The sequence below is a fragment of the Sander vitreus genome, chromosome 4, assembly GCF_031162955.1.
Source record: "Sander vitreus isolate 19-12246 chromosome 4, sanVit1, whole genome shotgun sequence".
Taxonomy (NCBI): domain Eukaryota; kingdom Metazoa; phylum Chordata; class Actinopteri; order Perciformes; family Percidae; genus Sander; species Sander vitreus.
In genome coordinates, this window is record NC_135858.1 from 30676727 (window position 1) to 30694873 (window position 18147).

Genomic DNA, 18147 nt, shown 5'->3' on the forward strand with positions numbered 1-18147 from the left:
TCAGTGATGTGGGCAGTGACTCAGAGATCTGAAACCAGGCAAAGCAATGGTGCTCGGTTGGTTGGTTGACAGGTGTCTTCCCACTGTTGGTCCACCTCTTCAGTAAGCAGAATGCCTCATGGTAGTCTATATCGACGATGTGCCACTTCCGGGATTGTTCAGGTGCCGCCTGAAATTCCGCCGGACGTCCCTCTTTTTAGGTCGGATGTCCGTCACCTTCCTATTTCTTTGTGTTGGCGTTCTAAACTCCGGTGGATTTCTGAGGACTATGGTTAACTGCTCCTCAGATCTCTGCAGGGTAAATCCAGACAGCTAGCTAGACTATCTGTCCAATCTGAGTTTTCTGTTGCACGACTAAAACATATTTTGAACCTACACATATTCCACCAAAACAAGTTCCTTCCTGAGGCTATTTTGCAGCGGCACCGTGGCTCCATCCGGGGCTTAGCACCACCCAAGGCGATTGTGATTGGTTTAAAGAAATGCCAATAAACCAGAGCACGTTTATCTCCCATCCCTGAATGCTGTGTGGACTAGGCAGACTCTCCTTCGCAGCGCTGTGGAGGAAGGTCTGGCAACGCGAGACTAGCGTCATATGGACACAGGAAGGCTCTGATTGGTTCTAATAAGCTGGCCGGGTCACTTCCTTTTCACTTTTGTTGGGTTGTTTTTCAGTGCGTTTGAGGTGCTTGTGATTGTCTTGCACTGTGGGGTGTTATTCTAGACGTGAAACCCAGAGTGTGCTTGTTCACTTTGGGGGGACGGAGCATAGATGAGGTATTTTTTACCAAGGCCTTGACCCGCCCATCAGCCTCCCTCCAGCTCTGATTGTAGGTTGCAGCTTTGTTTACGGACAGGCCACACACTGGCTAGGTGATGATGTCTTTTCGCCTGATGTGAAGATGTAAAAGTAGGAAAGTGGACCCTGCGTGCCTGGGGAGCAACGGGGGGTTCCCCCTCTCCTCTCTAAAGTGTTTTTTTTTAGCTGAAAATAAATCACTTGTTTGGTGTTGAGATGGCTTGCCTCCAGGCTCAACAGTGTCTCTGCGTCTGCCTCTCCCACTCAGGCGTTTGAACTCCAGGAAGGGAGCGGTGCTGTTACAGGACCCCTGAGGCTGATCGCCGAGAGGGAGGCAGGCATCCTCCTCCTCTCCCTCTCTTCTCCTCTCAGTGCACCATTTACCCAACTCTTTCTCGGTCTTTGTCTTTCTGTCCCCTTGCTCCATTGTTACAAATTATAGCTTTTCCTGCCTCTGTTATTGATAAAGGTTTTTTTTCAATATTCTGGTACAGCATAGGAATCACACTGAGGTGAGGGCAAAAAGACAGAGCTCTCAAATATTTGACAGACTTATTATGGTGCCAGCGGGGAATATTGATATGCAAGTAGACTCCGTTCAAAGACATTTCAAAGACAAACATGCCCACAAAGTAGTGACTCCCACCACTACAACATAAAAGACTTTACTTTAGAAGGAGTCAATTACAGACCTGAGCCACATACATGTCTGCCTGTGGCTGGATTAATGAGCAGCGCAGCAGAGTGATTGAAGACTGTTACATTTTTGATGACACATTTATCCAGAACAACTTATGAAACAAGTCCTTCCTCTTCAACTCATGCTGTGGCTCTGTATGGGATCAGGACTGAACAGAGCTGAGTTATGAAGTTGGTACAAGACAAATTGATCATTTTCAGTGCTATGGAACTGTCATCTTTTTGGTCATGTTGTATTCGTAACAGCATGGGACTAGATAGAACAGTAATATACAGGAGGTGTACATTACTACATTTATTTTGCCTTTTTAAATGAATGGGTGTCACACACAGCTACTGCCGTGGAAAATGTGCAGCAAGTAAAGAAGTTCTTGCGGTGAAATATACTTAACAACACAAAAGATGTGTGACAAAGTGTTATTTATCTTATAACCTATCCATGTCACAACCCAGTAGCCATAGCCTATGTCTTGGCCCAGCATCATCTCCCAAATCTGGCATGCTTGGCTCTCAGCTAAAGATGGACTCACACATTCTGATTATAATGCCAATTATAGTCATGATTTGGGCCTAATGACTAATTGGACAAAGTGTGAGTCAGTCCATTTCAGTTTGGACCAGTTGTTGATTAATGATGCTAATTGGGTCCTTGGACATTGCATCACAGGAAAAAAATAAAAAACGGTGTGTGGTGTGCCGTGACTGACAATTATTTGAACATCTAGTTCATCATGTTTCAGTGCTGATCCAGCTCACCTGAGGTTCTCTCACCTCCAGCTCCATATTTTCAGTCTTTGTTGTCTTTAGTTTTTTTCACACACTGCACTTAGCCCCAGGCTAATGGAGCTGTTAGCCTGGGGCTAAGAAAACATTAACACTCGCACAATCCTGGCACTTTCCAAGTGGGCTAACGCCGACATTAGCCTAGGGCTTGCTGGCCCTGCTATGGAGTAGAGTTAGCCCCAAGTTTGTGAGGTTATCCCCTGAAAAACTACTAAACCTGGGGCTAAGTTGCAAGTGTGTAACGGGGCTAATGGAATTTCACAGCAACTGTTAACAGTAAGCAGCAACATCATTCTAGAATGTTAATAGCTACGTGTTCCAACTGACACTGAAAGGCCCCATGAGGGGCGATTCTAGGATCAGACATTTAGGATGAGAATGTGACATGGATATAGTGCAAAAGTGTTAACACCCCCCCCTGCTAAAACAGTAATTTTATTAGCCAATAATCTCTAAGCTAGTTACTGAACAACAATGTCAGCTAAGTTTTTTGACACTATTAACACTATGATGGAACTAAACCTGAAACTTTATAAGTCACAGTAATAACGACCAATTTGACACAATGTTTTAACATTCAGCAATTTTAGTTGCTTACATTTCAATTTTGGTTCTAATCTGCGCCATGAAATAAACAACTTCTTCTCTGGGGACTACCAACGTTAAATTTCACAACCGCACTCCTGATCTTCCTCTGACAGATTAGATAGAGACTCAGCCAAGGTGGGAGTCTGGCACAACCCCCTCCGATTGGCCAACACTACGTTTCTGTTAACCCTTTCCTGGATGGGGTTACAGGTGCATAGCATCGGCAACAGATACACATGATATTAAACCTGTTTCAAGCCCTTTGAACCTGTAATTATTTATCCTCTGTCACTACCAGACAAGTTTGCAACTCTAACTTTAAGCACCAAAATTCATTAAAAAAAAAGTTTATTATTATTATATTTTTTAGAGGGGCTGAGATTAAATTTAGGGGGCCTTGAACCCCCCAAAAAAGGGTCTAAAATCGCCCATGGGCCCCATCCAGGGTATTTTTACATTTTGATATTTCATATTTTCTGAGTCATTTTCTGACAATGTTGACTAACCACACTGTTCAAATATTTTTTGACAAATAACTTAATTTTGTTCTCAAAGTTAAAACAATACGGTTGTTGCTAAAACGGGAATATGACGTTTGAATATAATAGAATCTGCAGGTTATATGTCATCCTCAAATCTTGCTAACTTAGTTAGCTTAGTGAGGTGTAATGTTAGTAAGGTGTTGGGTGTAGTTAGCTAGCTTTACTTATTGCATACTTGCAGCCAAGTTCTTCCGCAAAAAACTGGGAAAATCCTTTCTTTACGGACCTGGCTTTGTGCAGGTCAGGGAAAGGGCAGGCAATGGCCCTTGGTATGCTTTAGCATTCACATTTAGATTTAAAAAACAGCTCCAGAGAAAAGTGCAGAAAAGTATGTGCTCATTATTTGGACATATATTGTATTTTAAGGCCTGAAATTGGCACTTCTCAGCAAATGATCACCTCCATAGAGCCCCCATTTTTATGGTGATTTGTTCAAAACTCAGACGTAAATTTATTTATATTTGGTCTTAAATAAGCCTCATTATGTACTTAATGGAACCAGCCATCTGCAGACACCCTGTAGTATTGGTGATGTGTCCCATCTGTGCACAGTTGGTAGCACAGCTAGTCATCGGCAAGCACCTATTGACCAATCGACGATGATGTTGGTGATGGCGGTCTGAATCCTCTGCCTGCACTGTCTGTCAACAAGTCTTGGCAGACGTTCCAGTAGTTGTGTTTGCATGCAGGAAGCCTCCCTATCTTATAAAAATAGAGAAGTGGTGCAGTTGGCCAAATGCTAAATGAGCAGTGACACACACACACACACAGGTTTGTGTTGGCAGGGTGAAGGCTCAGGGCAGGCCACAACACGACTGCTTTACAAGTAATATCCCTAACACACTGTCTCAATACAGAGAGAGCAGCAGGGTTAGCTTGATTTTGAAAGGAAACAAACAAGTGTGTGAATGACAAAATTATTCCTCAGTAGTATACACACTTGATAATCGTGTGTCTGTCTTTTATACTGGACATTCTGAAAGACTGTTCCCCTATTGCCCTTTTGCCCAGGTCACTCTTTTATTTTTATTTTAATCTCAATAAGACTTTTACCTAAAAAATGAAAAGACCCAACTTTATTCCATGCTGTATGTATGTGTACCAAAACTTCCTTGAAGGTACAGTATATGATGCTAACACTGTGATGTTGTGTTATTCCCACCCAAGATGCCATTGGTTATATGGCTGCAACATCCCATCTGATTAAAATACTCTAGGTGTCTAGGGCATCATCCTCTAACAAAGTTTAATCGTTGGAGTGGCATTTTAAATGGCAGGGCTGACCTACAGTAAATGGATACATGGTAAAGAAAGAATATTTTTTAATAATAAATAGGAATTTTAAGTAGACATTTTGATAATCATTCACGTCTAAAGTAATACCCTGCCCACACTGCTCTGTTTGCACTGTCCTCGCTGTTCCCCCCACACAACAGGATATTTGATCGTAAATATTGGTGCAGCCCGGATGGACTTCCAAGCAGATCAGAGGATGTCAAAAACATTGTAACATACCTCACACCACAGGAAAATCTAGCAGGATATTTTAAATGATCTAAATATTGGGGTTTTTAATCTATGTGTTGTGTAATCCTATGTGCGTTGAGGTATTTTGATGGAATGACATCAAAATTAATTCATGTATCAGTATTCAGTTTTGCTAATTCAACATTGTAATTCATTTCTCATGATTTAAATGGCACATCAATAAAGCATTTGGCATTTTACTGTGGGACCCAGCAACCTTTTTAAGGCAGCATTCACATAGGCTAAGGCACTGTGTTGTAGTACTCGAAACAGGTCACAAGACGGTGAAGGTCTTGTGTCGGAATCGATGGCATTTTTACTCGATCTTGTCTCCGTCTCAGATAAAGAGGACGTTGGTTTATATTTTAAGACTGGTCAAGACCGCAAACATTTTATCAGAACACAGCATAGAAAATGTGCTTAGAAATATAGGAAATATTGGATAGAATTCTGTCATCAATAGTCATTCTGCTAAATAAAACATCACAGTCATTATTGGTTTCACTTATTTTCATTTTAAACAAATTGTTTATCAGAATACAATACACATTTTCTATAGGCTCATTGTGCCACTTTTTAATAATAAAATTAAAAATGTCCAGTGCTGGTTCCATGGTATCAGAATTTTGGATAGGAGTCACAGAAACATGAATTGGTCATGTGGCAAGGGCTGGGAAGATTGGCAAAGCAGGCAGCCAAGTGTAGGACTCTGTCACGATCTGTCAAGTGTGTGGCGATGCTTGGACCCAAATGCAGTTTAGAAGTAATTTATTAAAACAAAAACAGTCTCACACAAAATGTCCTCCGGAAGGTAGCCAGGCAGGAAACAAACGAAACACGGACTCCAACATACAGAAACAGCACGCAACAAAATACAATGATCCGACAAGAGACAAGGACAGAACAGGAACTAAATACACCAGGTAACGAGGACTAACACTGGACAGGTGACACAACCGGTGAAACAAATTAGGGTCGGGCAGAACAATCAAAAAGGAGGGAAACAAACAAAGACAGGAAGAAAGCTAGACAAGACAAGGGAGACAAGACAGACTACAAAATAAAACAGGAAACAGAACATAACAGAAAAACAAGACTACCACAATAAGACAGAAAAATACCAAAACCCTGACACTCTGATCCAATGAAAATCTCAGTTGTCAGATTGACAGCACTTCCAGTTCCAAAAAACTGTGTAGTAGAAAAGTAGTAGTACAAAAGTTAAAACATATTTGACTGTTGAAGAAACGCAACATGATGCCCAGAGTTGTAGTCAAGACCACCAAAACGGAGATCAAGTCATCACCAAGATCGAGACAAGACCGAGACTTTGAGGGGTTGAGACTGTGTCAAGACCAAGACCAGACCAGTGCCAGAGCTTCTCCTTGGGCATGGGTGTTAAGGGGGGCGGAGAGAGGGGGTTAACAGTATCAAATTTCAAATTAGAATTGAGTTATTGTTTGCATTTGAAGCAGGACGTTTTACAGCCAATCACAGTAATGATGTTAATACATAAAATTAGACACTGCAGAGGCAATTTTGTGATATCTCTGTAGTTGTGTTCTTGACTGGTCTTGAAATAAAATCCAGAGTCCTCTTTATCCAAGACCGAGACAAGACCGGGTAAAAATGCGATCAATTCCAAGACAAGACCGAGACCTTCAAAAAGTGGTCTTGAGACCAAAACCAAGACCGATCTTGAGTACTACAACACTGCTGATGCCATGCTGCAGTGGCCAATCACGTAACAGGCGATCAGACTGAACACAACACAACACAACAGACTGGAGTGTAACACCATGGACACACAAACACTGCAGCACAACCCTGCGGCTTTTCGCTGCAACGTCTGTTCCTAAATGATGCTGCCTCAGGGCCCCTGAACTCTTGTGCTCCATGTCACTCAGCTTTAACTGTAACAGATGGCTGAATGTTGCATTGATATCATCAGCAGAGTCAAATGCATGTCTTGTGTCCACTCTTATGTCCTCACTGTCCCATTTTACTATGTGAGAGAGAGCAGCCATCACCATGATACTGCTGTGTTTCAACTGATTCTAATTGCTCTCGCTGCTACATTCACAAGCACAATCCCCCACATTGACTTTAATGAATACCCGTTTGGGGGAATGTGTTGTTCCAGTTGAGCTCTCTCTGCTATAAATTCACCAAACAGACTCTATATCAGGCTGTTTGACAACTGTTTACTTCACAAGTAGATCAAACAGCGATGCACAGGGCTCTTTATGTGAGGATTAGCAAGCTGGAGAAAATGCGAGACAAGTGATATTGGCAGTGTTGTTCTTGGCAAGGAAAAAGACCCCAGAATTGCTTCTAGCATGCGCAAAGGTGTTCTAGACACTGCAAGTCATGTAAACACGTGTGCATATGAACACAATTTCTATATACATGCACACACACAAACAGGCACAATAATGTCTTTTTTTCATTTCAACATTTGCTGTGTGCCCAAATGCGTCATGCCTCCATATCACCATGACAACTAAAAGTGCCTGACTGTTTGCCCAGTTTTTTTGTGTGTGTGTGTGTGTGTGTGTGTGTGTGTGTGTGTTCTCTCATTGTTTTTCACGGAGCACATCATCCAGTCCATTTCACAGTATTATTGACTTCATGATGCAACCTGGTTATCTCTTCAACACAAATAGCAGACGGACAATTATAATTAAATTGTTATCTATCACTTTATATGTCTCTGTTTATATAATCTCACTAATATTTCATGGATTGTCAGGGAATTAGGTTTAATAGTAAAAAATCCCATCCCAAGACCCAAACTAACAATGAATGCATCCTCTAACCAGTACTGTGTGAATCAAAGCCTGAAATATCTTCCCGCTCTGTGCCATGGAGCTCCATTGCTGTCTAAAAACCATTAAAACACATCGGTGAGCTACTATGTTGCACTGGGACATTGACATTTTCCTTCATTATGAACACACACTGTAGTTTGTTTTGGCCCAATCGCACATACACTGCCTTGCTTTGTTTAGGATATCAGCCTAGACCTGAACAGGATATCAAGTCATTCCAAGTCAAACGGTCAAGTGAATACATGAGGCATTGGTGTTCAAGTCAGGGTCAAGTTGCGATTTTTTATTTTGTTGTGTCTTAAGTCACCAGATCCATAGTCTCGTATTGCCAGACCTTCCTTCACAGCGCTGTGGAGAAGGGTTTGGCTAGTCCACACAGCATTCTGGGATGGGAGAAAAACATGCTCTGGTTTATTGGCATTTTTTTAAAACAATCACAATAGTCTTGGGCGGTGCCGGACACAATGACGGTGCCTCTGCAAAATAGCCTCTGGAAGGAACTTGTTTTGGTGGAACATGTGTACGTTCAAAGGTTGTTTTAGGCGTGTAACAGAAAACTCAGATTGGTTTCATACTGGTTTTACCCTGCAGAGGTCTGAGGAGAAGTTAACCATCATAAATCCACCAGAGTTTAAAATTACAACATAAAGAAAGCAAAAGTTAATGGACATCCGGCCTAAAAAGAGGGACATCCCACGGAATTTTCGGCGTCACCTGAACAATCCCGGAAGTGGAACGTGATCGATATAGACTACCACATCCTTGAGTTTGACTCAAGTCCAAATCATGTTTCTCCACCCCTCTTAAAAATAGTCTCGAAAAAATGTTAGTCCTGTTTGAGACACATTTGCTAAAAAAAAAAAAAAAAAACAGTGTGCAGTGCCCAGCTGAAATTACTTCAATTTAATGGGAATCTAACCAATGTATACCTAATTATGAATAATAACAGCATGAAACAAATTTGAGTTTTGTGTCAATAGTTAAGGAAAAAAAAAAAAAAGTCTATTTTCATAGACTCCATAAAGGTCAAAGCTGTTGATTTAATTTGTTGCCAGATTGTGTTGCCCACATTACTTCAAAAATATTTCACAGAAAAACTGTAATGTGGGGTTTTTCTTCTGTTGGGCATTTTCATCAATTTCAAATCTTAAAAACTGAGCCGTACTTCACATGAAGGCAATGCTCCCAGCAGTATAATATTTGAATTCAGCAATTGCTGGGTTGCAGAGGATAGTGGGACAAGTCTATGTGAAATGCAAGTATATTATCAGAAGCAATAATTAGAATCTCTGTCTTGCTTGTATTTAACTGCAGGAAATGTTGAGACATCCACTTAGAAATACATTTAAAAAAAATAGCCAGTGCCTGTGTTGTAACACTAAAGGCAGGGTCATCTGCATAAAGGCAGGGTGCAAACTACAGGGCAGCATGGTGGAGCTGGGCTCCTCTTAATAAGATGTGAGCTTCCATAAAACATCTGTGAAATTCTGGGGTGTCTCTATAATATTGACAGGATGCAACAGTATTTCTGCCTGTCTATGTTTTGCATTTAAATGTCTGTATCTTCCTCGTCATGGATCATGCGTTTGATTAGGCTATTATTGATTTATGATTCATGCATGAGGGCGTTTCATCACTAATTCAACTTTTTATGAAGATACCGGCATGCTATTCTTGCCATCACCATCAAAGCATGGCGGGAGAATATCAAAACTTCCCTTACTCTGCAGAGTAGACTGTGCCCTGCTTCGGCTGGCCATATTGTATCATGTTGTGATGTTTGGTTTTGATACCCGTGTGGAGGTTTGATGTGGTCAATAACTGATTAAATATATATCAGATGTGCTGACATAAAGCAAGTAAGCCTTCATATTGCAGCTGTTTCTTGCAACAAGAGTCATGGTCGGTCCTCTTTGAGGCAGACACTTTTTACACTTTATATGCAGTATTATTCTATACAAAGAATAGCATTTATCGATACATGCAATGTGCTGTAGTTTTTTTTCCCTCATGCCCTTATGTTTTGCTACAGATACAAATTCCCAGAGTGATGGTGACATCAGCAGTTTATTTCAATTAAATAACATTTTATTTATAGTGTCAAATCAGAACAGAAGTTTCCGGACACTTTACAGATAGAGTAGGTCTAGACCACCCTCTGTAATTTACAGAGACCCAACAATTCCCCCCAAGAGCAAGCATTTGGTGCGACGATGGCAGGGAAACCTCGGACAGAACCTGGCTCTTGTTGGGCAATCGGTTGGGGGGAGAGAGAGATAGAGACAGAAATATGTGATATATAATATAATTATTATATAATAATAATAGCAGTGGGTACAATGGAATGACACGATTAACAGTGACAATTGTAGTTAAGACACAGTTAAGATAATAGAACTATGACTAATAATAATAATAGTAGTAGCAGTGCAGGGCGTAGAGCAGGACCACGGCAGCAGCTGCAACCACCATCCAGGCGCCAACACATAATCACAGTTGTTAATTGTGAGGGAGATAGAAATACTTAGATCAATTTGCTGTAGTGTCTTTATTGAATTTGATGTGAAGGTTTAATCTAATGTGTCCCCAACCTAACCCAGTGTTTCTGTCTCTCACAGATGCAGATCTACATGTACAACTCAGATGACTTTGACAGCCTCAGTGCAGCTCTGACCGAGAAGAGGATCATTGCAGCCATGGCTGTGTTTTTTCAGGTAGGAACCTTTATGTCCCGCTAGCCTGTTTGTGTTTGTGCGTGTGTACTTTTATTTAAAAAAAATAAGGAAGAGGCCAGTATGTGTGTTGGACTTCAATGTTCATGGTATGGGAGTTCAAATTTAACTTCTGTCATTATCTGTTTCTCTTTGGGTCAGAGTTTATTCGCAGTTTGTGACTATTATGTGACATTATCTAACAACGGAAATCTAGATCATGTGGACTCACAGGGCAGCTGTAGGGCTTAGTATTTTGATGTTCTTTTTTGAAAACCTTATTAAGCTAAAACCTATTAGATGGATGTGAACTCACTGTGTGAAGTCTGTGGAGGCTCGACTGACAATGAGTGAAAAAATACTGACATTCTCTATTTAGGGATGAGTTGTTCCTAAACATTTTCAGATTGCGATTGGCTCATAAGTATTCAGGGTTTGATTGAGCACAAACACATTGATCAAAATTGATCAAACCATATGGCTGGGGGATGGTTATCAAACTTGAGTGAAAAAAGCCAACATTTTGAAGCCAAAATTAAGCATTTAATTAAGTTTAACATTTTGTTGAACTTTTAAAGTCAAAACTAGATACACCACATTAACAGAAAATACTCCACTCAATACTATTACTTCTTCCTCTTCTTCTCAGAGTGTTGTGATGGCGTGATGCCGCCTACACAATCAGAGGTAAAACCGCGAGGTAGGGTGCAGAACTTATTGCAGGCACAGAGGCAAAGCGCAGCGCAGGTATATTTCATCATTGCTTCTGGCTTAGGTTGCACTTTAAAAAGGTCAGCGGCAACAAGGTCAAAGTTGAAATAATTTGCTCAGCGGCAATTCCAAGCGGTGCGCCACGCCAAGGTTAGCGCTTCTTGCGAGTTGTCTCCACCACTCTCCCCCATAGGAAACCAATGGCACAGCCAGTGGAGAGCAGTTTCCACGCGGATCATGTGCAGGTGGCTTAAGTATGAGCTGTAAAACCTGTTGATCAGGATCAAAGTCACCAATTAAGTCCTCTTAGGCCTGTTGAGTGGAGCTGTGGGTGGACTGGGATCGTTGTCAGCTCTATCACTCTCAATTGGCAGGAATAAAAGTTCATTTGAGGCCATCGATTACCTAAGTGGGCTTTTACTTGGACCATTAACCCCCAGTTAATATTTCCCCCTCTCACTTCAGTCTCTCTTTCTCTGTGTCTTTCGTCTCTCTTTCACTCCCTTGTGTATAGCCTGTCTTGTGCATACAAATATGTAAAGACAGCTCTCTCTTTCTTCTAGTTCTTCTTTAGCTTTCCCAATACAGTTCCATACAAGCAACCTTTGTAACTGATTTTATGCTTGAGTCTGTTGCTATAATCAGTTCAATGTTTTTACTAGGTCTGTCAATCGATTAAAAAATGTAATCTAATTAATTACATACTCTGTGATTAATTAATCGAAATTAATCACATACATAATTAACGGTGCCTGAACCGATACTTTTTAAGAAAGTAAAAGAAAAAGGGTACTAAACAACAGTTGGTGGCATTAAAGAACGGCTTGTTTATTGCTAAGGCCATATGGTCAAATTGAAATGATTTAATAATAATGTATAACAATAACAATAACTAATTTCAGTAGTATATTGCTATTGAACCATCAGATGGGAAAAAGGACATTTACAATAACTTCAAATGCACCACGAGGCTGTAGTTTACCAGTTTCATTGAACGCACCGTCTGTGTTGTTTCTCCGGCCCGGCAGCTGCAGATTGTTACATACGGTGTTGATCCTCTACAGTAAAACACGGTCAAACTTTACACCGTTTAGCGTTAGCTGTCAGCATTTTAACCGTGTTTAATCCAGCTACTAGCTAGCGGTAGGCTAACGTTAGCTGCTGTCGAGTATAGTGTTAACTAGCGTCATGTGCAGCGGTGTTTGTGTTTCAAACATCCGAGACAACGCAGATTGCTTATCAGTGGCACCAGATTTCGGTAGCCAGGGTTGGCAGGAAGAAGATTTTTACAAGTAAATGTTCCAATTAATAATCCAGGCAGAACATTCTCGTCTCCCTCCTTCATTTTACAGTCCAATGGTTGCTAGAATCGCTGCGGGTCAAATGTCAATATGGAATGGATTAATCTGCGTTATTTTTTTAACGCGCTATTTGTTCTCAGATTAATTAATCGAAATTAACACGGTATTTTGACAGCCCTAGTTTTTACATGATTTTTTTTTTTATGCATTACACTCTACCCCTGTTACTGTCATACTATAGTAATGCTATGTTCCATACCGTTTTCCCCTCACAACTAATTCATACTGTCTGTCCATAATAGTCACACCTGTCAAACAAGTGATTATTTACTATTTATTCTCAAATTAGACCATAATGGCAATTAACAAAAAAGTGTGTAGAGAACAAAAGTAAGGGTTCAAAGCTTCAAAGCTTTACCCCTAAATTCCAGCAGGAATTGCGCTGCGAATTGCAGTGGTGGTTTTCTCATATCCATATTGGACATGAGGTTATTTACAACTAGAGATGCACCGATTACTTTCTACTTTCTAACTTTCTAGGCCGATTCCGATTTCTGATTTTCTTTGAGATAGGCCAGCCGATACCGATTTTAGCCGATTCTGATTTCATTTTTTCTAACCACTTTAGAGCGCACACAAATATTTATTTTCTATCTTTTCTTTAACAGAACATTTCGCACAGAACATAGAAAAAATTGTGAACAGATAATGGATCACTATAAAATAGAACTATATAAAATTCATACACATCTAAAGTGCAATGTCAGAACCATTACTAAAAAAAATTTTGGTTAGATTTTGGTTTTTGGTGTCGTCCCTCCACGCCCTACTTTTTCCTTGCATGTGTTGCATATTGCAAACGTGTTATCTTCTGCACACACGCTGAAGAATTTCCAAACAGCTGACATGTTGCAGGTTAATTCACGAGGTTCCCTACATGTGTGAGAATAGCACGAACACGCGCTTCACATGGCGGAAAAGTTGAGAGAAAAGAAAAAGAGACTGTGCTGTCGTGTCCGTGTGTGTGTGCGTCCTTGAGAACTGTAACTCGTATAACTTATGTTGTCAGTTAATTGTAGCATTGACCGGCATGAAATCGGCATATGTCAGATTGACCGGCTGGTCGCCGGTCATGGCCGAGCACGTGAAAATCGGCCAATTCCGGTCACCGGCCGGTCTATCGGTGCATCTCTATTTACAACCTTAACTAGTGTTGCCTCAGTGCGATGATTGGTCCAAAAACCTGATGGGTATTTTTCAAAAATATTGTGCGAGTTCATAAACTCATTTAGCTGATTAAAAACAAGCTTTTACTTAGAAATGTATGATTGGATACAGATTCCCATACGGATCACTGAACTGGCATTAAACACACAGCAATCAGTACACTGCACATTAATGGGACCCAATATCAAAATGCACAACAATCAATAGGGACCCCACTAAACTGTAGGCAGGTCAGATCCCCTTCCACCAATAGGGGGAGGCAGAGGGCCCCCTTGGCCACCTCAAGCCCAATTGGTGGTTCTGAATTGAATCTAGCCGCAGGTACATACGTAGTTGCGCATAGATACGGACCCATACGCCGAACCCAATGCCGTAGCCTGACGTGCACCTCGCCAAAAATGTAACTTAACGTTCCGGCGAGGCAGACCACAACAACTGTGATTGGTCCACTTGGCCGTGGCTTGGTAGTGTTGCATTTCCCTCTAATCATTTCTGCGTTCTCCTTCTCTACATGAAATCAAGGAGAGGGTTAACTTTTCCTGCTACAGCTTTCCGACCGTTTTGAGAAAGCACAGGGGAGACACTCTGTTTTTTCGTCTCCACCACCGGAGTCGGAACTCGCTCTGAAGCTAACTACGGTCACTCTCTCACTCGTTCTACCACACACTTCCCACCAGATCTGCTATTCTCTGAAAGAGATACGCGAATCTCCAATGGAACCGGGAAGCACCCACAGAAGCACTCGCTGCAGCTGTGATGTTCAAACCTTGACAGCCGACAACCCGCTTGGAATGGCATAGCGGCGTGAAGTGATGTGTTGATTCATGATGATACGGCACGTGAAGCACAGGCACAGGCGCTGATAGTTCCCAGTCCCTATCCACCTAAAGGAGGTACAGTCTCCCCTCCTGGCACAGGAACGGACCCCCTGCCTGCTATCTTCACTGACTACAGCATCTCCCGCCCCAATGCCACAGCCAAAAAGCAGATAAATCTCTCTCACGCCCCGTCCGGCCGTTTCCAGCACACCTTTGTCCCTGGTTCCCTGGTTTTCCCACCCTCCCACACAGGTGACAGTCATCAGTAATCTTCCCAGCGAGTGTCCACAGGGTAATAGATCCCCAACCCCACATTTCCTTATCACAATACAGTATGTACTTGACACTTATTTTTTTTTACATATAATAAGCATATAACAAGAGATAATACTTATTTTTCTTTTAGTTTTTTTTAATGTTTAAAGAAATGCTGATAAGATCTCTTAATTGAGTGCTCATGCTTTCTCAAATGTTGACCTGAGGGTGTTGTTGAAGGAAAGGTCAGTGGGGTCACCTGAAGTAATAATTATCTGGAGGACCATGTGTTGGCAAAAAATAAATAAATGAGTAGGCAGTTTGAAGGGAAAGATTTGCAGTTATGACAAAACAGAGGAGATGAGTAGGCAGATGGAGAAATTGCTTACCTCGACGCAGCCGGATGAAAATGGCAGAAAAAGCCTACTCTATTTTGAAAAGGAGCCAAACATGCTACCTTTACTGACAGATGACTCATTTTGTTCTCAAGTACATGACTCATTCTATGGGTTCGTTTAGTATACCACCCTTCTGATTTATGATATGGCAGTACGGACACATTTCCTCTGCGCCTGATGATAGTGTGCAGTTGCAGCTCTCAACCTCAAAGATTGATTTGAACCCGTGCCCTCAATAACTTTGCTACCACAGATAGACAGGTTGTGCTTGGGTGGTTTTTTTTCTATGCAAAGAGGAGTGTGTTTGGGCGCCGGCCTCAGAAGTGCATTTTCTATACTTATCCAGGCGCCACCTGCTCTCCTGCAACGCTCACATGCTTCAGTTTGTATTTGTTAACCTGAGAAGACAAACTGTGTGTGTGTGTGTATGCAGCAGGCGCAACTCAGTGGTAAAAACTCAGATTGTATGACGCATGCCAAATTCAAACTCAAGTACAGCACCCACATTTTCATGTCTCTGAAGCTGTGTGTTGATTTGACGCATTAATAATAATCCAATCATTTTTGCTTTATAAGTTAAGAGATTGTGAGCCTGTACAGTATGTGCATATGTCACTGTGTTTAGATAAAGTGTGTGTTTGTATGTTACTCCCCACAGTGAGATACCTTACTCGGTTATCACAGAACCAGGGTTACCCTGGTTACCTAAAGATTTTCATCACTTGTAGTAGTTTTTGTCGCTTGAGTAAAAACATTGTCTATGCATTTTAACTAACTTTTTGAGCCAGTATTGTGTGTGTGTGTGTGTGTGTGTGTGTGTCCTCTGCCAGGCTGCACACAGCACTCCATACAGGCAGTAAATTCAGTGTGTGTCAGCTGTAATACTGGGGACTTCTAAACTAGTGACTCTGAAATCATTTTATTTTATTTCTACTGTTATTTTCTCTTGTTATTGGTTTATGTTTATTGCATTGTATATATTTATCCAATGCTCAGGCTGATGGACTAAATTTCTTGGGGCCACTTAGGTAAGGTTAGGATAGTTATGGTTTCTTCTTCTTGTAGGTTGTAAATGATATTGTACAATACATGTTTCCTTTTTTATCCAAACTAAATTATAATATTTATAATGTGTATTATTGCTAGTGTATAGGCCCCTTTACACACGCTTGAAATAGCTTACCAGGGGCCCGTTTCACAAAAGCAGAATATATACATCCAGGATAACTGATTGATAACTGACCTAGTCTAATCTGTGCATCCTGGCTTGGTGCGTTTCACGAAGGCCAAGCCAGGCTGAGGAGGAGCGACTAGGTCGAGCCAGGCTGAAGTAATTCAGATAGATGCGCGTCCACGGCTTTCCTCAAAAGACCGCGAGGTCGATCACAGATTTACTGATGCCAAAATGGAGAATACGCATTGTACATACTTTATACAGAGTGAGCAGCAGCTTCTTGTGGAAGTATGCTGACGTGAAACACATTATTTGTATAAAAAGAAAAGAAACACGGCCGCTGTAATGAAACAGCGAGAGAAAGCGTGGCATAAGAATGAATGCGTAAGCAGCCTAAATATATACATTAACTGACCACTGCTCTGAATTGAAACCGTCATAATCATTCCATTCAAGGATTAGGCTACTAATCATTTGCACAAATTAACAGTTGTACTCTTTGCCTTAAAAGTAAGCAGAAGATAATGTTACTCAGGAAATTTACCATGAAGATCAGTTTTCTACAACACTAGAGTATGATGCGTAAATATCTCTTTCACTCTGTTCCTCCCTCTCTCTCATGGGCTAAAATATACATTTCCTAAGTCATATTTACTTCCACTGCTCGCTTTTAATGCAAAGTGTACAACTGTTCGTTTTTGCAAATGACAGTGACTCATTGAATGGTTTCAGTTAAGAGCAGCAGTTCATAAATGTGTATTTTTAGACTATCATTCAGTCTGTCCGCTATTATTTGCCACGCGTTTTCTCGTGTTTTTTTTATTTTTTATAGAGGACGAGTTTCCTTCTCTACATATTATATGCCTTGCTCCCTTAGAAACTATAAAGATAATTAAGTGATAAATTCCATGCACACTGTAAACATGAATGGAACAGAGTATATTGATCAGTTATTTCCCACCCCAGCAAAATATAAGGATTGTACAATTAGGATATGTTCTTTAAATTGTACAATCCTCCCAAATTATAGTCCCAGTTTACTGGACAACACAATTTGTGTGCTAAGAATGCCAAATACAATGTACATGGAAGAGGATCCTTATTGTTAAAGAATTTAAAAAAATGAATCAACTAAAATAATTCAAAGAGTATGGTCAACTATAGAAATGTACAGCATTGTATGTATTGCCTTTAGTAACAGACTTCATTTAAAACACATTTGAAATTGTATCAGCCTTTTCTAATTATCTCAACAACTCCCATAATATATTTCTTTCTAACAACAATATGAACAGCAGTCTTCATACAGCAATATAACAGTAACAATGACTGTCACATGAATAATTATTAAAAAAAATAATGGTCACAACTTTAAATAACAACAGTACTTAAATGAACAGCAATATGCACCTGTTGTATTTTAATCCAGGCTGATAACAATAGGGTAAAATTACTGCTGGGTGATCAGAAAAGGCTCCAGGATTAAATAAATCCTGGCTGTTAGCCTGGTCGGGAGCAGGCTAGCTGCACAGAATAAATCTCCATGGTGATTTATGTGCCTCCACTTTCGTGAAACCGAGTCAAGGCTTAAATCATCCAGGATAACTGATAAATCCCGGCTTAATACCTTATCTTGGTTTTGTAAAACAGGCCCCTGGGTGTCCCATTTCACATATTTGCATTAAGTCTTATGATTGTATTTGTCTTTTAACTTCCGTGAATTAATTGAACAGCTAAGCAGTTGGGCAACGGATAATTTTTTATTCCATTTCTATTAAAGTGC

General features: G+C 40.8%; 1 protein-coding gene across 1 annotated transcript in view; it reads left to right on the top strand.

Annotated features, from left to right (window-relative positions):
• LOC144517283 (receptor-type tyrosine-protein phosphatase gamma-like) overlaps positions 1–18147 on the top strand; it is a 513098-nt gene that overhangs the window by 349857 nt on the left and 145094 nt on the right. Inside the window, exon 5 of the mRNA XM_078249315.1 lies at positions 10388–10483. Within this exon, the coding sequence (XP_078105441.1) occupies positions 10388–10483 (96 nt within the window). The remainder of the gene's footprint in view (positions 1–10387; positions 10484–18147) is intronic.